This window comes from Chelonoidis abingdonii, chromosome 1 (genome assembly GCF_003597395.2).
Source record: "Chelonoidis abingdonii isolate Lonesome George chromosome 1, CheloAbing_2.0, whole genome shotgun sequence".
In the NCBI taxonomy this organism is placed as follows: Eukaryota; Metazoa; Chordata; order Testudines; family Testudinidae; genus Chelonoidis; species Chelonoidis abingdonii.
In genome coordinates, this window is record NC_133769.1 from 802,188 (window position 1) to 823,858 (window position 21,671).

General features: G+C 52.6%; 1 protein-coding gene across 1 annotated transcript in view; it reads left to right on the top strand.

Moving 5' to 3' along the window:
- The first annotated feature begins 218 nt into the window (after positions 1 to 218).
- The window catches only part of TSPAN33 (tetraspanin 33), a 39,259-nt gene continuing 17,806 nt past the window's right edge, over positions 219 to 21,671 (top strand). The window contains exon 1 of the mRNA XM_032780944.2: positions 219 to 415. Coding sequence (XP_032636835.1) covers positions 308 to 415 — 108 coding nt within the window. The 5' untranslated portion in view covers positions 219 to 307. The remainder of the gene's footprint in view (positions 416 to 21,671) is intronic.

Consider the following 21,671-nt stretch of genomic DNA (forward strand, 5'->3'; position numbering starts at 1 on the left):
CTTTAAGATCTGCCCCTCCCACGGGTCAGAGGCGGGGCGGAGCTCGCCTCGCAGGTGTTGCCAGACGAGATTGATACAGAGCGTTCGGAGCGGGGAGGGGCCGTGGCGAAAGTGGAGTGACGGGGGAGAGCGACCAATAGGAAGGCAGGCTGAGAGGTCGCCAGGCCAATGGGCGGGCGAGGCGGGCGGGACCAGGCAGGGGTCTGCCAGCTGGCGCTGGCGTTCGGGGTCGGTCGGTCGGTGGCAGCGACTGGCCAGGGTGGCTCCGGCTTCCATGGGCCGGCAGTGAGTGAGCGGGCCCGAGGCCATGCCCAGGCGGCTGGCGGGGCCCCCCGCGGGTCCCCACGGGGAGGATTTCTCCTTCGTGAGCCCGCTGGTGAAGTACCTGCTCTTCTTCTTCAACCTGCTCTTCTGGGTGCGTGGGGGCCAGAAGCGGGGCGCGGGGCAGCTGGGGCAGGGGGCGGGCACCTGGGGGGGCACCTGAGGCAGGGGGCGAGAACCGGGGTGGTGGGCACCTGGCGGGTAGTCCCATCCCTTGTCAGAGGTGTGGAGGGTATGAGGGGCGATTCCTCTGTCTGGTGCATGGGGGGTCGGCAGGGCATGGGGCTCCCAGGGTATTGCTATGCCTGGGGAGCCTGGCAGGGATGAACTTTCAGGTCAGAGGTGCTTGGGGATCTGGAGGAGAGGGTCATGAGATGGTCCATGGGTGGAGAAAAATGACCCCATAAAATCCAACCCAGCTAATGTTCTCTTCATCCCAGCTCTGCACAGGGCTCACCGCTCTTTAAGGAGCATGGTCAGTTTCTTTTTATCCATGTAATGGAGGAAACACCCCGTTTTCCCCTCTCTCTCTTTGCCTGCTCATTAATTTTGGCTGGCGGGATCGTGATATTTTTACTCCTAACAAAACCAGGAGCTGAGATGCTGTCCAGACCAAAATTGTACATGTAAAAAACCCTTCTCTGAGTTTCTGAAAGGAAAACCGAAAGAAGGGGAAAACTCTCATTTACTTCACCAGCACCTGAAAGGGGACTGGCTTCACTTTTGCTGTTGTGTTCAAATGTTAAAATCCAGGAAACGAAAAAGAAAATGCGTTTCTAGTCTCAGTAGGTTTCGTAAAACTGTCTGTCTCCCCCACTCCCTCCAACACAGGTGCAAGTATGGTAAAGGTTGTCTCTAACCTGCATTGTGAGATGTATCCCTTTAAGAAGGGAGTGGTGCTTAGAATATCGGAAAGGTCACTGGATAGTGATCACAGTTTGTTCAGCCTGGATACAGTTATAAAGACAGCAACTCTAGCCTGGTATGAACTTGGCTGAGAATTGGGGAACAGCAGATAATGCTACACGTAAAGGGGCCTATCTGTAGTTTTGGTGGTTGTTTAGACTTCGATTATTGTGTGAAATCGGTCAAAAGCGATGGGGGGGACGTGCAAAGGAAATGTCTCACTTGCTCTGAGTAGTTGGAAAGAAATGTGCTTCCTGGACCTTCAGCCGCCATCAGCAGTGGTGTCATGTCAGGGTATGCTGTCCCTTTGGATAACTAGCTGAATGTAAATTTGGACACATTTTGTCTCTGGTGTTTGTTGCTCTATGTATTTCTATTACACAGGGACCTGTGCGGTGCTGCATTGCTTGAGACTGTGGAATGGGGTTGCCAGTCAGCTATTGGGTGACTTCTTCCCATATCTCATATACTTGTCTGGCTTCTTTTTTCCTTCAAAAAAGATCTTTTAATTAAGGGAGGTAAGAGGGGGAAAAAAATAAGTATCCCTGTTCTCCTTGCCCTTCAGAACATGTAGAATTTACTGAGACGTTGACTTTAAAAATCACATATCCTTCTGGCTTTTTTTTTTTTTAAACCCACTATGGAGCTTTGTTCCTGTCTTACACAATCAGTTTCCACTTCTGCTTTATATGGGTTTTCTTGAGACTGGCAGGCCAGAGACAGAGATTCTTTCTTTATTTTTAAAGGAAAATGCGGTTGCTGCGCGGCAACCTTGGGGACGCTCTTTTGAATATTTTTAAATCGACTGTATTTCCAGCTGATGTTGCCTGTTTGATATTAGTAGTAACTTCACTTCGCTGTACTAACTGGAGTAATGTCTTGGGATAAAAAGAAGGGGCTTTTAGAGCTTAGAATGACTACACGTTAGGACTGTATGCCCAGACCTACCCTGTAGGCACCGTCAGGTTGGCTGGCTGTTTCCAGTGCTGCTGAGTGAATTTGTTGCCATGTAGAACATCCTTTGCAGTTCAGCTGCTTTGCTCTCTTTTTCCCAGGTTTGTGTAGTTCAGACAAGTGTTCCGAGCTTACTGGAGTTGCCATAGTCAGAATATCTTTGCTAGGGATAGAGGCAGGCCAGAGAACAAATCAGAGCAGATCTTTCTATCTGGTCAGCCGTGTAAACAGCTCCCTGATCAGATGTGCCTTCCCCAATGAACTTATGAACCTTACAGCTGTGCCCAGCATACAGGGGGGTGGTTGCTGGTTGTCTCCAGCACTGTCCTTCCTCTTAACTGGCGAGTCTTTGTTCGCTGAACTGAACATCAGGTTGTCAGTCTCCGCAGGTAGCATTGTGTAGAGAAGACTTGGAGATAAAAAGAATTCCTGTAAACTAGCAGGGGCTTCAGAGGAACACTTTTGATCTGCATGCCAGTGAGGGGGTCTTGTGCTAGCAATACACACTCATGCACGTACTGTGGTGCTAGTGAAAAGGGTTTGCGTAGCTGCCGAACAGGAACCGCGTGGACAATGGCAGCCTTCCCACAGCCTCCTGCCCATGTTCTCCAACCATGTCCAGGGCCACCTTGGAGTAAAAGCAGTTCAGTCTCCGTGGTACGTTCGTTCCTTGTTGCCTCTGCTGAGATTGTTGGTTAGATAGGTGACTTTTTCTGGGGTGGCCGCCTGCCCCTTGGAAATGAGGCTGAGATCCCATCTCCTTTCCCAGTGGCCTCCCAAATCCATTGGTGGTTGGCTTTCTCTGCCTGTCTTCATGCTGCATTGCCCTCTGCAGTCCTGTGCAGCACCTGTCCCCTCTGAACATTACGGTGTTATCTCCCTGTAAAGTCCCAAGAAGAAGAGGAAGCATCAAATATGGTAGTTCCACAAGTTAATCTCGTACATCTGAATGGACTTGGGCTAGCTCAGTGTAAAAGTAAAATTAACTGACTTCTAGCATAGGATAAATGTACAGCTGTAAATACCTACTGGGTTACCCATTTTTCTCTCTCCACACACTTCGAACCCTTCCTTGGCCAATGGTGTTTTCTTTAATAGCTGAGATCCTTAGAGTGGTCCTCTGACTGGGAAGCAGGACCTCACAGGGTTGTCACTTGTAGCTTGCCAGGAACTGCCCCAAAGCCCCTGTACTTCCAGTCTTGCAGAATTCTCTGCTTCTAGCTTTCTTGCCTTGATCTGTTTGTATTGGCCCCCTCTTCAGTGAGCATCTACATCGCTGTCTAGTGGTCAGAGTTGGGGGGTCTGGGAGTCAGGTGATATTCCTGGATTTGTTACTGGACTCCCAGGCCTTACCTACAGAAGAAGGGGTTTTCTGGTATGCTAGCAAAAGGGCTTGCATCCCCCAATATAACTGCATCTACACGGGGTTTTGCCAGCATGACTGTATTCTGTAGAGATGTATTTATTATTTTGTTCACACTCCGAACCAACATAGCTATTCCAGTTCTAAATACACCTGGCACAGGCCACAGTAGGTCACTTTCCCTGCCTGTAAAACAGGGATTTGACTCCAAGGTTGAGGATTAACTAATTGTCCCTTGCAAAGAACACAGAGTTCTTCTGCCAGGAGGTGCAACAAGGTCAAATGACGCTCGCTCTGATAAAGGCTTCAGACCCAGCCTAGCCAGGGGGACATCTGTCACCCCTGTGGGTGCAGTTTTGGCATGATCGGGACCAGAGGGAACCTGCCACTGGAGAGAATACCGCATCGAGGAGACAGTTTCTTTTCTCTTCTTGTTATAAGGCACGTCCCTATGTGGTGCTTGCTGCTTTGTCTGGTCTGGTGAGCTTTCACCTCGACGCGTCTCTCCGCCCTGATTGCGCTGGATTTAGAGACTGGAACAGTGGCGGCAAAACGTCCAGGCTCAGTATTGTAGTGGGAGGAGGGAGCCAGCAACGTGGTTGCCCTTCCCCTTCACAAAGGGGAACCAGTGTCCCTCAGGGGGGCTCCTTTCAGAGCCCACCAGCCCTGCCCCTTGGTTAGCTGGCACTGCTGCTGTAAATGGGCACAGCAATTCCTGGTCAGAAGTACAAACGCATTCCAAATGCGTGTGCAGGAGCCCCCCCGCCCTGTCTGCCCTCTTGTAATGCTGCAGAAATGCCAGGGGCTGGAGTGGTGCAGAGCAGGCCATGGGCCAGGATGAGCATTGCAGACCTCGCCACCGGCCTTCTGAATTCATGCAGCCCTGTGGAGTCTGTCCTCGCTGCATGCCCCAGAGAATGATGGGAATTCGGGGGCCGCTAGCTGGTGGGGATGGAAAACGTGTGATTTGGGGGATGGCAAAAACCAGAGTAGGGGGAGGCTGCTTCAAAAGCCCCACCCCAAAAGAAATACTATCAGCATGTTTCTAAGCAGAGACCTGCCAGGCTGGGCCAGCCGTGCCAGGGCTTCCTGTGCCGCTTGCACGCACCGTAATTACTGCTGCCTGCGTTATCCAATTACCTGCCTGGCACTTTCCTTTGCAGCTCCTCTAATCTGGTCAGTTGTCGGCGTGATTGTTTTTATTTGGCTTGCCTGGAGAGGAGGGGGAACAGACACGTCCCCCCACTCCCCCGCATGCCCATTGCAAATAGCACAGGTGGGAAGTAAAGAGTTAAATCAGGCTGGGTGGGTTTAGAGGTTAAGCCAAGGGGCACGGCAGGGGGATACATTCATTGGGGGAAGCCGTCCCATACCGGCTGAACTACCCCATGGAGCAGGGCTCTGGTGTGTAACGACTCCTTGGTTCTCAGCAGAGGCGGGCAGAGCCCTGGCCTTGAGTGGAAAACCCGGCTTGTGTTCCCTGCTGGGCCGCTAATTGAATTATAATCCCTCTGGCCACCCAACGGAGAGGGTGCGTCCCAGCCTCGGGATGCAGATTACAGCACTTTATATAGCTAATGAGCAGCGCTGGCGGCTGAGCAGAGAGTGTAATGAGCTCGGGGAAGAGACCGGGCCCCTGGAGGAACATGCTGGGAATGGGGTGATTCCCACGGGTGTGACTCGCTTTCCGCTGACTTTATAATGAGAGACACTGACTGGGTGGCTTTGATTATTTTAACTTCCACGGGAGGGAGCTTTGCTGGTGGTGCAGTGAATATTAATGCAGCTGAGTTCTGGTTTACTGCCCCCAGCCCCACACACAATTCCTGCCCAATCCTGGGCCCTCCACCGCATTGCAGTCCCATCCAGGCACTACTGGCAGTTTGAGGAAGAGGGACCTGCTGTCTTGTGACCAGGCCCCTTTGGGGAAGTGCTGCCACCTGAATGCAGTTAAAGAAATGCAGAAGCAGGAGAGGGAAGCATCTATATAGAATTCCCCTTGCAGAATCTAGCTGTAGAATCTTCCATATATTGCGGGGAGGTGCGGGGACTTGGATGCAGGGGCGGCTCTAGGGGTTTGACGCCCCAAGCATGGCAGGCAAGCTGCCGGGGAAAGCCTGCCTACCACCCTCGCGGTGCCAGCAGAGCGCTCCCCGCGGCTTGCCGCCCCAAGCACGCGCTTGGCGTGCTGGGGTCTGGAGCTGCCCCTGCTTGGATGCAGTTTATAAAACTTAGGGACCTGTATTAAATAGGAAAAATTCCCAGTTTCTCTTGCCCCTAACCCACGCCAAGCCCTGTGTGTAGAGATGTGGCTCTGCTCTCAGCAGAGTATCGGGGGTAGCCGTGTTAGTCTGTATCCACAAAAACAACAAGGAGTCCGGTGGGACCTTAAAGACTAACAAATTTATTTGGGCATAAGCTTTCGTGGATAAAACACCCACTTCTTCAGATGCATGGAGTGAAAACTACAGCTGCAGGCATTATACAATGACACATGAAGAGAAGGGAATTACCTTACAAGTGGAGAACCAGTGCTGACAGGGCCAATTCGATCAGGGTGAATGTAGTCCACTCCCAATAATAGATGAGATGTTGTCAATTCCAGGAGAGGCAAAGCTGCTTTTGTAATGAGCCAGCCACTCCCAGCCCCTATTCAAGCCCAAATAAATGGTTAAATTTGCAAATGAATTTTAGTTCTGCTGTTTCTCTTTGAAGTCCCGTTTCTGAAGGGTTTTTTTTTTTTTGTTCAAGAATAGTGACTTTTCAATCTGTTATAGAATGTCCAGGGAAGCTGAAGTGTTCACCTGCTGGCTTTTGTATGTTACCAGTCCTGATGTGTCATTTGTGTAGCTAATCAGTCACCATCTGCCTTGCAGATTTAGGTGCTTGGAAGAGCAAACCCAGGCGAGAGAATTGCATGCAAAGGATTGACCCCGGCTTAGCGCTAAGTTACAGCAGTAAGGGGGGAAGTTAGGGACTGATTCCCAGACGGTGCCCCCAGCTCTTATGGACTTCAGCTCCTGTGACCTGCCTTTGGGCATTGCTTTCTGAGCAGGTCACAGTGGGTCTGTCTACACGGCAATAAAAGATCAGCGGAAGCAAATCTCCTGACTTTGCCTCGCAGGGCTCAGGCTTCAGGGCTAAAACAGCAATGTAGAAGTTGGGGCTTGCGCTGGAGCCCGGGCTGAGAAACTTTGCGAGAGTGGAGGGTCTCGGATCCCAGGCTCCAGACTGAGCCCAAATCTCTACTCTGCCTTTTTAGCCCTGCAAACCTGAGTCAGTTGACCCTGGTCTGAGTCGCTGTGGGGTTTTTTTTCTTTACAGCGTAGACGTACTCTGTGGTCCATGCATCCCCGTGTGGGCGGGCGGGAGATGAAGTGTGTGAAATTATCTCATCCAGTGGCTGAGGCTTCATATAAAAGAAAGAACCACCCGAACTCTACAGAGTGGCTGTATTTTGTATATTGCAACCAACAAAAACTTTCTCACCAAATGCTCTGAATGTTTAATTGTCTATTGTTTCCTGCGATGCTAGATGTCCACCTTGGGATTCCATTTTTCCAGTGCGTTAGCACGTCAGAGTCCTTGGGGCTGTACAGACACCTAGGAAGACACCGTGCTTGCCCCCAGGAGCTTATGAACTTTACTAGACAAAACAGACTTGCAGAAATAGGCAGGCACCATACACACACTTTGTCTGAGGGGGTGTTAAGGCATGTCTAACCTGTGGGGTTTGGTTTTTGTGTCTCACATCCCTCTCCCCTTTACTGGCCAATAACATCATAGATTTGGGGGGGAGCGGGATGGGGAGGAGAAGCAAAATCATACAAGTCACTTTCAAAAACATTTGCGTGGGTGTCCTCGATGTCTGCACGGCCAACTCCTAACTTCCTAAAGGGTCTTGATTTTTCTGAGCACTTTCCTCTGTAAAGGAATGTTTACGCTGCAGCTCACATTAAGCTACCTGGCCCAGCTAAACAGACTCATATTTCTGGGGTTCGAAATAGCCGTGTGGATGTTGGAGCTCCAGCAGAGACCCCTGAGCCGCCCGAGTTCAAGCCCACCAACCCCTTAGGCTTAGTTCAGTAGCTAACCTCAGTCTCCGCTGGAGCTGCAGCATCCTCGCAGCTAATTTTAGTGTGTTAACATAAGTGGGGTTGAGGTTACAGACATGTCCTCAGGTGTCTTAAACTTCCCAATCCTCCAAAATCGCTAGCTCACTTGAAAATCTCAGCCACTGACATTTTTCTTTAGATCAACTTCCCCATGACGCACTGTCAGAAGGTGGCTTTTTTGAATTTTAAACCCCAGGTCGGCTGACAGTACCACGGCTCTCCTGATTGCAGGTGGGGGCAGTGGGGCATGCCTGTCCCCTGAAAATAATTACAAATAGAGCCGTGTTGCTGAATAGCCCACGTTCAGCACTGGCTTTACCGAAGCTGCTGCTCCCGGATGATAACAAGTCCCCCTGCCCTTTTGGGATGACTTTAAGCACCGGACAGAGGCTGCATGTGTAACTTACATTACTGCCTCCATGGAAGACGTCTTTGTAACCCCAGTAATTTCAGTCTGTTCAAAATATTGGCAAAGAAAACGAATCCTCTAAGGCAGCAGTTCTCAAACTTTATCAACCTGAGGACCCCCATTTTGATTTAAAATTTTTCGTGGACCCCCAACCTGACTTCTAATTCTTCCCGGGGGTGTTCAACCCCCGCTTGGCTCCAGACCCTGCCCCCACTTCACCTCTTCCCCCAAGGCTCCTCCCCCGCTCCTCCACCTCCTGCACCTGCTCCACTCCGACCCTCCTCTTCCCACCTCCTCCCCCAAGCTTGCCCCATCCCCGATCCTCCTACGCTCTCTCACCACCTCCTGCGCACCCCGGAACAGCTGTTCTGCGGCATGCAGGAGTCACTGGGAGGGAAGGGAAGGAGTTGATCAGTGGGACCAGCGGCCTCGGACATGACTTACGGCCCCCCTGGAGCCGGACATGACTCGCAGACCCTTGGTGTAGCCTCATGGACTCCTAGGGGCCCGTGGACCCCAGTTTGAGAACAACCGTGCTAAGGAGATGCGTTAGGAAATAGAACGGTGGTTTTTGGGGGGAGATAGTGAAGAGGGCTGTCAGTAGCATAATGCCCAGCACATTAAAATCTTGTAAAGGATTTTACCAAAAAATGCTGGGTGAATTTCAGTCCCTGCAGAAGACCAGCATATGGTGTCTATATATCCCGTAAGCCCCTTATTGTTTGCAAAAAGAACGAGGAGTACTTGTGGCATCTTAGAGACTAACAGATTTATTTGGGCATAAGCTTTCGTGGGCTCACACCCACTTCATCAGATGTTTGCAGTGTTCCATAAGCACGAACGCTTGTCTGTCTCACTGACAAAAGTTGGGGCAGTAAAAGATGTTTACCTCATCCGCCTTGTGTCTCTCGAGCATAGTGGAGGTAAAGTGACACACAGGAGACCGTGCATTAGGTATCTGTGGGGATGGATTTGATTAATTATAAGTATAAAAGCTCTCATGAAATGAGGAGGAAATGCGTGAGAGAGTTAAAGGCGTGCACATGCACGAGAACGGGCAGCTAGTGACTGCAGTCTATACAATGCAAATGACTAGTTTGCTCTAGTTTAATGCTAAATATGGCATGAAACGCCCCTAGCAAAGTAAATCAGGCTTTGCTAAAATGTTGTTTTAATAATCTAACCAAGGGAAGGACACTCTGTGAAAGGACTTGTATTTAGGCAGTGTCACTTTAAAATTGAAAGCGTGGACTGCCCCGAGCGCTAACGCCACAATGATCTTTCTCCTGCTGAGCGAAGACTGCTGTTGGATGTCTCTCCCCAGCACAGATCTTTCCTCTTCTGAGAGCCATTGTGCAGGCTGAATCGCTCTGGCTGCCTTCTGAAGAACCCTGGCATGTGTGTTTGCCTGCTGCTTCCCCTCCACCACCTCCAGACTAGTTCCTTGTGTTTTCGTCTTCTCTCTGGTTTATAAACGCTCTCTGTGTCGGGGCTGCCTGATATTCCCCGGCAGCTGCAGCGGCCTGCACCCAGGTACTGGAGCTGGGTTGTGGTGTTCACGGGTGCAATGGGGGAGGGGAAGGGTGCCCCACAGAGGTGCTGGGCCCTCAGGCGGTGCCAGGGTTTCTTTGGTCCGAGAGCGTTGAATCCTGGACGTGCTGTGAGCGTGAGGCGGGTGTGCAGCGTGCCAGCACTAGTGAGCCAGGGAGCACGTAGCGTAAAACGCAACGCCCTGGGGGGTAAAATTCTTCTGAATGGGACGAAGAGAGATTGGCACCGGAAAAAGAATCTTGGTTCATACAGGATGAAATGAAACTGCAGCTGGAATTCCTGCTGCAGCTCGGATGCTGTCCTGGCCTCACCCTGGCTGTTCTTCCGGCCTTTCCAAGCTCCCTGCTTGGATTGGAGATGCTTATAGCTCCATCCCCTAGGGAAGCGGTCAAGTCCTGTTGGGGATAGGGCCCTGCCTGCCCCCGCACACGCTCTCGCAACAGGTACCGGCTCCTTTCAGCCACTAGAGCGGGGACAGCTCTAAACTCAAGCCGTGTGGGCCAGTTTCCTTTTCAGCTCTTGTGTTTCTCTCCTGCCTGCTCCTCTTTGGCCAAGAGACTCCAGCCTCGGGCTGCTGTGCCTTGGGGGGCAGACTGTGCCCCTTTGGAGGTCTCCCAAGGGGAGCAGGGCCCCATCCCATGGTCTCCAAGGATGCAGTCGGGCCGTCGCTGCTTCTGAGCTGGGAGCCTGTTGGTGCGTGCAGTGCACCTGGGTGTCAGACCCTGCTGACTTTGGAGGAAGCAGGATCACCCAGAGGATTCAGGGGGCCTGGGGCAAAGCGGGGGAGCTGCAATGCTTATACTAACCCAGTGGCAGTCCAGGTCTTCGGCGGAGGACCCTTTAGTCGTTCCGTGTCTTCAGCAGCACTGAAGGGCCCCCTGCTGCAGAAATGCCGCCGAAGACCCGGACCGCCGCCAGGCCAGGGCTCGTGGGGCCCCTGGGGGGCCTGGGGCAAATTGCACCACTTGCCCCCCCTCTGGGTGGCCCTGGGGGGAAGCGGAGGGGACTGTGTCACTAGCTGCCTATGCATCCCACCTCGCTTGTCACCCCTAGGAGAGTTCGTGAAGTGCCTCTGAGTTGCTGCCACAAGCTCCATTCACTTCACTGGCCCTGGGTGTGATCCGCCCTATGACTCTTGTGCCAGCACCTGGGGTCTCTGGTTTATCCCTCTCGTGGCCTATGGGGCCATCTGGGGCTGGAGACGTACATGGGTTCCTGCACCGAAATCAGCAAGGGCCATCAGGGGCTCCGAGCCGTGTTGCTTTGTCAGTGAGTTTGGCTGGAGGTAGTGGGCGAGGAAAGAGAACGGAAGATAAAGGGCGCCCGGGCACGGTCGCACCGCAGCAGGCTGGCAGAAGCATCTGCAGTTCAGACTGGGTAGCTGAGCCCATGATCCATCACTCAGCCATGTCTGTATTGGAGCATTAAAGCAGGCACCGTGTGCAGTTATCCAGAACTCAGTACGTGAATGGCTGGGGCGAGGGCTGAGTCATTTACATACATTTAAATGTCACTTGTCCCTGACGTAACTTTGCATCACTCCAGTGGAGTTGGGATTTCTTCTGACCTGGGTTCAGATAGCTCCACTGCTACAGGAGGCGTCTGGTACGGGGTAGGCGCAAGACAGCCTTCCCCGGCATTTTAACCCCCATGTGCCCCAGGCCTGCTCTCTGCAGGGTTAGCTGCTGAAGCGCCGGTGGATGCTGATGCAGATGAAGGCACTAGGGGATTTTTAGGGAGGGGAACGGCCTGGCGCAGATACAGCCCACAGTGTGACTTGCGTGTGAAATGACTGGCAGTCTGGAGGCATGGGGAGCTCTCAGCATCTGTGGGTCTGTGTAAAGGGCTCTAATGATCAAGAAAAGATGGCACTGTGGGGCTCTGCATTTTTTTTTCTTTCTATTAGGAAATTGCTTCTACTTGGAGGTCTTCAACTGATTCTTTTCCCCCCGTTGCCTCCCCTGTCATGTGAAAACCCAGCCGTTCTCTTTGCCTCGCACATGATCCCAAGTAACCTGCCGTCTGAACCTAGCTAATGCTTCAATCGATTTGATTATTCACTTCTATTTAATAGCCCAATGTACTGCATTGCATCCTAGTGCTAAACGAACATGTGCTGTGCGAAGCCAGCTCTGACTGCTGTCCTGGCAGCCCAGCTACGCCGTTGCTGGGTAGGTCATTGGCACCAGAGATCAGACCGAAGACTCTGGATCTAAAAGCCTGGGCCTAACGGACCTCAGGTGTGTAAGCTAAGGCTGTGACAGGCTCGTCAGTGTCTATATATTGCCCAGCCATCAGCAGAGGGGAGCAGACCACCGCATTGAGTAGGTGTGGATAACGCTAACACTAATTCAGGTGGAGCTGAACCAGTGGGAACAATGCTGAGAAAGTCGTGCAAAAATCTGTCTAGTGTAGCACAGACTCCGGTGCCGCCTTACCGAGCAGGTGGGGTTTGCGTGGCAATTGCAAGGAGCAGAGAGCTTGATCTAAACTGTGTGTGTTCCAGTTGTACAGGCCATAGGGGCGCAAGCAGGGAAAACTTACTGGGGTAGGAAGCAGAGCAGATTTCCTCCTCTAGCTGTCTGGGTTCTGCAGGGCTGACAGGGATAAATACATGTATGAAAACCAATACAGCTGAGAGGCTGTGTGAAAAAGGTCCCTTTTCTCTTCTGCTTGTAGCTGCACTTCAGATCAGACTTAAGTCAAAATTTAGACTCTGTAAAAGTGTGTGTGTATATTTCTTATTTTCCTAATTGCCTAGTGGCCCCAACCAAGATCGAGGTCGTGTTACAGTAGGCGATGGCCTTTGTGCTGAAGAGCTTGCAAGCTAAATGGACACGACAGGAGAAGTGTGGGAGGGGAAATGGAGGCGTGGAGCAGGGTTGTGTTACACCTGTGGTTGCACAGAGGCTCAATGGCAGAGCTGGGGGGTGGTAGGATTTTTTTTAAAGTCTGCGCTCCTCCAGGCAGCGACCCTGTCCATCGTGATATGGGGCTGAGTGTGTAGATGGTGCTCAGATAATAAAGGGTGTTTAAAACACCTAGATTAAGGTTTAACATGAGGCTGTCCTGTTTGAAATGTAAACACTGAAGGCTGTTTTTACTTCCGTGTTGCTCTCAGAAGCAGCAGCAAAGCGTAGCCCCTGGGGTGAGGTGGGGGTTCCTTCTAGGGTGCTTTAAACCCCCAGGACCTGTTAGTCTCCTAACTCCACCTTAGGCTTCCCAGGAAAGCTGTCCCACTTGCACGCAACTGCCCAAGGGCCTCGGTGCTTGGCTCCTGCCCGTTCAGCCGGGCTGCCTGGCGTTACTGCTGGTTTCAGTATAAGGCCGGGCAGTGAGCTCTCGGGCTTCATCTAGCCCCCTGTCCCATGTGCCCGAGGGCTGGGTTGGCTATTTACCAGGGCTCAGGTGGCCGGGAGGTGTCTGAGCCCTGGTCTATGCTATGAGTTTACGTTGAATTTAGCAGCGTTAGATCGATTTAACCCTGCACCTGTCCACACGATGAAGCCGTTATTTTTGACTTAAAGGGCTGTTAAAATCAATTTCTGTACTTTTCCCCCAACAAGGGGATTAGCGCTGAAATCAACCTTGCCGGGTCGAATTTGGGGTAGTATGGATGCAATTTGACAGTATTGGCCTCCGGGAGCTATCCCAGAGTGCTTCATTGTGACAGCTCTGGACAGCGCTCTCAACTCAGATGCACTGGCCTGGTAGACAGAAAAAGGCCCGCAAACTTTTGAATCTCATTTCCTGTTTGGCCAGCGTGGCAAGGTGCAGGTGAGTGCAGATCTTATCAGCAGAGGTGACCATGATGGAGTCCTAGGATCACAAAAGAGCCCCTGCATGGACCAAATGGGAGGTACGGGATCTGATCACTGTATGGGGAGACGAATCCGTACTATCAGAACTCCGTTCCAAAAGACAAAATGCCCAAACATTTGAAAAAATCTCCAAAGGCATGAAGGACAGGGACTCTCAGCAGTGCCACTTGAAACTTAAGGAGCTGAGGCAAGCCTACCAAAAAATCAGAGAGGCAAATGGCCGCTCCAAGTCAGATCCCATACATGCCACTTCTACGCTGAGCTGCGTGGCATGCTAGGGGGTGCAGCCACCACTACCCCACTCCTGTGCTTTGACTCCGTCAGTGGAGTAGCACGCAACATGGAAGCAGGTTTTGGGGATGAGGAAGATTACTCACAGCAAGGAAGCGGAGAAACCATTTTCCCCGACAGCCGGGAAAGTTTCTCCCCTGGGCCTGGAGTAGGTACCCCCTGAACCCACCCAAGGCTGCCTCCTGGACCTGCCAGGCGGAGAAGGGATCTCTGGTGAGTGTACTTTTGTAAATATTATACATGGTTTAAAAGCAAGCGTGTTTAATGATTAATTTGCCCTGGCATTCGTGGCCAGTACAGCTACTGGAAAAGTCTGCTAACTTGTCTGGGGATGGAGCAGAAATCCTCCATGGACATCTCCATAAAGCTCTCCTGGATGTACTCCCAAAGCCTTTGCAAAAGGTTTCTGAGGAGTGCTGTTTTATTCTGTCCTCCATGGTAGGACACTTTACCACGCCAGGCCAGTAGCATGTAGTCTGGAATCATTGCATAACAAAGCATGGCAGCATATGGTCCCGGTGTTTGCTGGCATTCAAACAGCATCTTTTCTTTATCTCACTGTTATCCTCAGGAGAGTGATATCATTCATGGTCACCTGGTTGAAACAAGGTGATTTTTATTAAGGGGACATTCAGAGTTGCCCACTCCTGCTGGGCTGTTGCCTGTGGCTGAACAGAGATGTTCCCTGCTGTTAGCCACGTGGTGGGAGGAGTGAAGCAATCATCCCAGAGAATTGGGCGTGGGGGAGGGAAGGGGGCTTAGTTGAGTTTGTGCTGCACATTAACCTGAAAACCGCAGCCCCTCCTCCTTTTAAATGGCCAACGGCTGCTTGGTATGTGGAAACCATTCCCACAGGTTATGAAGGTTAAAGAAACCAGAAGACTGTGTCTTGTCTTGGCTGCCTGCAAGCCAAATTCTGTTGCCTGGCCCTGCGTAAAAGATCTCTCACACCAAACAAGAATACTCTCAGTAAGAGGCAAAAAGCGACCTTGTACTGAAAGCACATGTGCTATGTAATATTAACAGCAAGGTTTACCATGAAAGTGTCTACCCATTGTTCTCTAAAATGTCTTTTTAACTACCACTCTCCCTTTTTTTTTTTTTTCTCCACCAGCTGCAAATGTTTCAACGCTCACACTATCTTCTTCCCAGAGGCTAGCGAAGATTAGAAGGCAAAACGCATTTGCGATGAAATGTTCTCTGAGCTCATGCAGTCTTCTCACACTGAAAGAGCCCAGCAGAATGCTTGGAGGCAGACAATGTCAGAGTCCAGGAAAGCACAATATGAACGCGAGGACAGGTGGTGGGCTGAAGAGGATAGGTGGTGTCGGCTTGGTGACAGAAGGCAAGAGGCAATGCTGAGGCTACTGGAGCATCAAACTCATATGCTCCAGCGTATGGTTGAGGTTCAGGAAAGGCAGCTCGAGCCCAGACCACCGGTACAGCCCCTGTGTAACCAACCACCTTCCTCTCCAAGTTCCACTGCCTCCTCACCCAGAAGCCCAGGAACACGGTGGGGGGGCCTCCGGCTATCCAGCCACTCCACCCCAAAGGACTGCCCAAGCAACAGAAAGCTGGCATTCAATAGGTTTTAAAGTGCAATGTGGCCTTGTCCTTCCCTCCTCCCCAACCCCTCCTGGGCTACCTTGGCAGTCATCCCCCTGTTTGTGTGATGAATTAATAAAGAATGCATGAATGTGAAACAATAATGACTTCATTGTCTCTGCAGGTGATGAGCAAAAGAAGGAGGGGAGGGTGTTTAGCTTACAGGGAAGTAGAGTGAACCAAGGTGCAGTGGAGGGGGAGTTCATCAAGGATAAACAAACAGAACTTTCACACCGTAGCCTGGCCAGTCATGAAACTGGTTTTCAAAGCTTCTCTGATGCGCAGTGAGTCCTGCTGTGCTCTTCTAACTGCCCTGGTGTCTGGCCGCGTGTAATCAGCAGCCAGGCGATTTGTCTCAACCTCCCACCCTACTATAAACGTCTCCCCCTTACTCTCACAGATATTGCGGAGTGCACAGCAAGCGGTAATAACAATGGGAATATTGGTTTCACTGAGATCTATCTAAGTCAGTAAACTATGCCAGCGCGCTTTTAAATGTCCAAATGTACATTCTACCACCATTCTGCACTTGCTCAACCTAGAGTTGAACAGCTCCTGACTGCTGTCCAGGCTGCCTGTGTATGGCTTCATGAGCCATGGCATCAAGGGGTAGGCTGGGTCCCCAAGGATAACTACAGGCATTTCAACATAACAATGGTTACTTTTCTGGTCTGGGAAGAAAGTCCCTTGCTGCAGCTTTTGAAACAGACCAGAGTTCCTGAAGATGTGAGCGTCGTGTACCTTTCCTGGCCATCCCACGTTGATGTTGGTGAAACGTCCCTTGTGATCCACCAGTGATTGAAGCACCATGGAAAACTACCCCTTGTGGTTTATGTACTTGCTGGCGTGGGGCTCTGCTGACAAGATAGGGATATGGGTTCTATCACCCCACCACCCTTAGGGAATCCCATTGCAACAAAGTCGTCCATTATGACCTGCACATTTCCCAGAGTCACTACCCTTGATAACAGCAGCTCTTTGATTGCATTGGCTGCTTGGATCACAGCAGCCCGCACAGTAGATTTACCCACTCTAAATTGATTCCTGACTGACTGGTAGCTGTCTAGCATAGCCCTCTGGAAGCTTGCAATCTCCACTCACTTGTGAACTGTGAGGACTGCCCTCATCTTGGTATTCTTATGCTTCAGGCCAGGGGAAAGCAAGTCACAAAATTCCATGAAAGTGCCCTTACGCATACGAAAGTTTTGCAGCCACTGTGAATCGTCCCAGACCCGCAACACTATGCGGTCCCACCAGTCTGTGCTTGTTTTCCGCATTCCATAGCGTGAACCTGCCCCATTAACACCATGATGTGCACGTTGCCGGGGCCCGTACTTTGAGAGAAGTCTGTGTCCATGTCCTCATCACACTCGTCACCGCGCTGCCTCTCCTGGTTTTGCTTTTGCAGGTTCTGGTTCTGCATATACTGCAGGATAAAGTGCGTGGTGTTTACAGTGCTCATAATTGCGGCGGTGACCTGAGCAGGCGCCATGCTTGCTGTGCTATGGTGTCTGCACTGAAAAAAGGCGCAAAACAATTGTCTGCTGTTGCTCTGATGGAGGGAGGGGCAACTGACGACATGGCTTACAGGGTTGTCACACAGACTGGCCCCTTCAAGGATTGAACTCACAACACTGGGTTTAGCAGCCCAGAGCTCAAACCATTGAGCTATCCCTCCCCCCATTATTCATGGGGGTGGGGGGGCTCGAGACAAATGAATACAAAACAAATCTGGTCTCTTTATTGTTTTGATCCACTCCATCTCTCTTGTACATCTTAGGCTGGCAGCAGACAGTGCAGTGCGACTGCTGGCCATCGTCATTTCCTGGCTGCTTACCAGAAGACGGTGAAGTACGACTGCTGGCCATTGTCGTCTCCCATTGTGTCCAGGCGCCCCTGACCAACCTCACTGAATTCTTCTAAAAGAGCACCCAGGAGACGACGACGACGGCTACCAGTCATAATGCACCATCTGCTGCCAAAAGGCAATGAGCTGCTGCTGTCTAGCAACGCAGTCCCACATCTGCCAGCACAGGAGATGTACAGTGATGGTGAGCTGAGCAGTCTCCATGCTTGCCGTGGTATGGCATCTGCATGGATAACCCAGGAAGAAAGGCGAGAAACAGTTTATCATCGCTTTCATTGGCGGGGGGGACTGATGACATGTACCCAGAAACCCGCGACAACGTTTTTGCCCCATCAGGCAATGGGAGCTCAACCCAGAATTCCAATGGGCGGTGGGAACTGTGGGACAGCTACCCACAGTGCAATGCTCCGAAAGTCGACACTAGCCTCGGTGCTGTGGACGCAATCTGCCGACTTAATGGTCTCAAGTGGGGACACCACAATTGACTGTATAAAATCAATTTCTAAAAAATCAACTTCTATAAAGTTGACCTAATTTCATAGTGTAGACATACCCTATGTGATGCACAGAGCAGCTCTGGCCTTGGGCCCAGCCCAGCCTCTGGTGAAATGCTGACAGCACAGTATAAACCAGAGAGTGAACTCTCCTCTGTGTGCCTGGGGATGGGCCTGCTGTGGACCAACTGGACAAGGAGCCAGGGATGCCTGCTCTGAGACTGCCGCTCCCCAGCCCAGATACAAGGCAGAGGAGCCATTGCTATGCAGTGGCAGCAGACTGGCTCTGCACCCTGCCAGGGCTGGGTGGGATTGTTATGGCCGCCAGGAGCCCTCTGCTAGGGACTTGGGCGGTTTGGTGATGCGCCCAGCATCTCCTGCAGGAAAGAAGGGGCTGCTGCCCCTCCAGCCATGTAGGTGAAGTGAGCCCAGGTAAGTGGAGGATGGGGAGAGGCCACAGCTGTGGGTGGGTGGGTAGATGGGGCAGAGATGTGACCAGCCCCAGAGGGAGGGATGGTCACTGCTTCAGCAGGTGGGGCAGAGGGTAACCTCATGATTTCAGGAGTGGCGAGCAATTTTCCATCAACTGGTTTGCTCTAGCCACTAAAATGGCCCCAGCGAAGGGATGCAGGTGCCTGGGCCTGGTGGGGGGCCACAGGAGCTGCTGTTACGACGTAGGTCTCCCCTCCTCTCTGCCCTAAGGCCTCGACTCCTGCCTGGGCTAGCAGGAGCCTCCTGCATCCAGGCTAGTGAGGCAGAGGAGACGTGATGTGTCCCATGTCTGGCTCTGGTGGTTTTCCAAACCCCGCAGAGTCTTTGGGTGGGGGTGAGAGGTGCTGGAAGGAGGTGGACTGACTCCATTTCTGGAGGGAAGCAAACACCCCCCTGGTGCTGAGCAGTTCCCCAGCAGAAGGAGAAGCCACAGAAGCTGCGATTTCCCTCTGCCCCTCCACGTACAGGCTAAGGTGGCATTTTGTGCAAGGCCCAGTGGGTGCACGGGCCATGAACTTGGGTGCCGTGGGGTCAGGGAGAACGTCCTCTCTGCATCATCTGGGTGTGCCAGGCCAGTGCGGGCATCGGCCTGTTCGAGTGAATGGCTGGTCCCTGCTGGGGTGGTGGGCGTGTGGCTCTCCCATCCCTGGATGGCCTGGGGAATGGGTCACTGTGCAGGGCACGGCCTGGCCCTATGCTATTTGGGAGAACTGCTTCAGGTTGCGGGGCTGACTGGACAGCCTGGGAGATTTCTCCCCTTTTCCAGCCCCCGGTGCTATAGCTGTGGGGCGGGGGGTCAGCTCCCTGCCTCCCTCACCAACTCCTCCCAAGAGTGGGCGCCTCCCTGTCAGCCGTCTTGTGGCAGTCTCTGTTTCTGAGGCTGGTGCCCAGGGCTCCTTCAGGCTGAACAGCCGTCACGTCGCCTCCGACCCCTGCTCACAGCCTCCTTTCCGTCAGGAGAGGTCCCCTGTGCCGAGGTCCTTGGGGGAAGCCTGAGTCGCCGCAGAGTGTCCATCTTCCCCTCTCCCCATGGCGGCCACGGCTGGGCAGAGCGAGGCACGTCTCCCATCCCTTGCTTGTGATGCATGAAGGACAAGTGCCTCCATTTCCAAGCATCGGCTCTGTGCGCCTGGCATCTCTCGTGTCTCGGCTCAGTGAGCCTGGCTAGTGCGCTCCGCATGAGGGGATTATAATGGGTGGTTAGCTGCTGGGGGGGCTCTCCTTGCACCCCTTATCCAAGCCAGGGCACAGAGGGGGCAGCTGTGCTCTGCTTTCAGCCACGAGGGGGCAGTGGAGACTGGACTGCACCTGGCCCCTCCAAGTCAGAATGAGACCCGTTAGCTGGGCAAGGGATGTGCCGCTTCCCCTGCACCTGCTCTGCGGGATAAGAGGCCTCCCTGCCTGCGTAGGAGTGGCCCTGTCCTCCAGGGAGACCAAGTTGCTTTCTGTCTGGGAGAACAGACAGGAGGGGATGTGCATAAGCTGCTGTGTGAAGGGGGAAGGCTGGAAGCCATAGTGGGGAGAGCCTCTGGCTTGACTCTCCTTCCCCAGCCAGGGCCGCCTTTGTGGTCCTGATAGACTTGTGTGTAAGCCATCCTGCTCCCAGTCCCTGGGTTCGGAGCTGCCAGGGAACAGCGAGCGGCATGTCTTATCGGGGCAGAGATGCAGGGCCCACAAACACAAGAGAAACTGCCTGAATTCACGAGCCTCCATCTGTCTTCACCGTCCGGGCTCCGGGAAAGGACAGCTGTGGTCGGCGCAGGCCCTGCAGCGACGCGTGGCTCTTGGGAGCAGTGCAAAAGGCCCTGGAGGGGTGTTGTATTAATTTAGAGGGAATAAAGGGGTTGTCCTAACCCAGTCGCTGTCCATCACTGAACAGTGTTAAACAAGGCTCGCTATGCTAAGCCCTCAGCCGGCTTAGCGCCATGGCAAACGCACCATGTAAAAAACATTGGATTTAGGAAAGGTAAAGAAAAGAAGGAAAACCAGCTAAAGCTTTTGAAATGTAAAGTATTGAGTCAGGCTTCATTTTAACAGCCTCCCTTGTTCCCTTTCCCTTGAGCTGCCGAGAGTTTGATGGAAACTTCCCTTGTTAGAAGGTTTCTTTGATGGTGTCTCAGATGGTGATAACCATCCTTCTGGAGAACAGAGACGAAGTCAGTCGAGATGCTGCTGTTAAAGTCCGATCCCGTTTCATCCCAGCGGGTGTTCAGGATTCACAGTGCCCAGCAGAGGTGGCGATGCCCTCTGGGAGGGGGGCGTCCCTCTCCCTGGCCTGGTCTGGTCAGGGTTAGGAAAGAAGGAATCTAACCCTGGAACTTGGCCCTGTCATTGATGCCTCCTGTAATGAGAGGCCAATCCAGAGAATCCAGCCTGAGAGGAAGCCTTGAGGGACTCTGTTACCTTCCAGCCGGCAGGGGGTAGGTCTGCCCTGTGCCAGCTGATCCAGGCTAAGGGGCAGTTGAGTTGCTGTGTGGAGGCTCAACTGTTCCACCTTGCAGGATCCTAGAGCCCAGACTCTGGACCAAACCCAGATGGCTAAACAACGCCTTAGTCCAAGCCAGCTGGCCATGGGTTTTTAACGGCAGTGTGGACTTACCATGCGAGGCCCAAGTGAAGGAAGTGGCTAGCAGAGGCTGCGCGGTCTGGTGGACTGAGCACTGGGCTCTATTCGCAGCATCGGTCACGGGCCAGCAGCTTCACCTCTGAGCCTCAGTTTCCTCCATCGACAAAAAGCAGGCTAGTGCTAGTGAAGGCCTCTTGGTAACCGGTTTTAACAAGGCTCCTCCCCCAGGGACTGGAGGGGGCCAGGCTTGGTTCTAAGCCTCCTTTTGCAGTGGCATTTAGTGATGGAGCTCAGCGGCAAGCCACCTGCCTGCTGCCCGCTTTCCCTTTCCCTCCCGTGGCTGGCGCCAGCTTCCCCACTGGGTTTGCTCCTGCCTCGCTAGGAGTCTGGTTAGACGCAGGAATCAGACCTTTTCCCCTGGGCATTGATACTCGTCTGCCAGTGCAAAGCATCAGGAAGCCTTTTACAGAGCAGTAGGCAAGGGGGCTGTAAGGTCTGCGGATCGACCTGCCTGTGGAACAGAGAATCCACTTCCACTCCTACCGCCTAGCTCCTGGCTATGGCGGTTGGCTGTTCCAGGATGAACAGAGCTGTGGGAGAGCAGCGTTGCTTGAAATGCAGCTGCTTTATTCAGCCAGCCAGGCGTGGTGTCCCTGAGTGGGAGGGGGAAGGTGTGTGCGGCTGTGTATGTGAACCTGGAAAGTATATGGCACCCACCCCCCACACATACACGGCTTGGCTGCAAAGCATCACTCCAGGTGTTGATTCCATGGGTAGGTGGGAATCCAGAGTTAGTGAAAGAAGCTGGCTGATGGCCTTGCTGAGTGAAGTCCCTGCCTGCAGAGAAGGAGATGACGCTTCCCCAGTGTACTGCCCCCAGCCCTGCTTGGATCCCCCGTCAGTGTGAGAGGGGAGT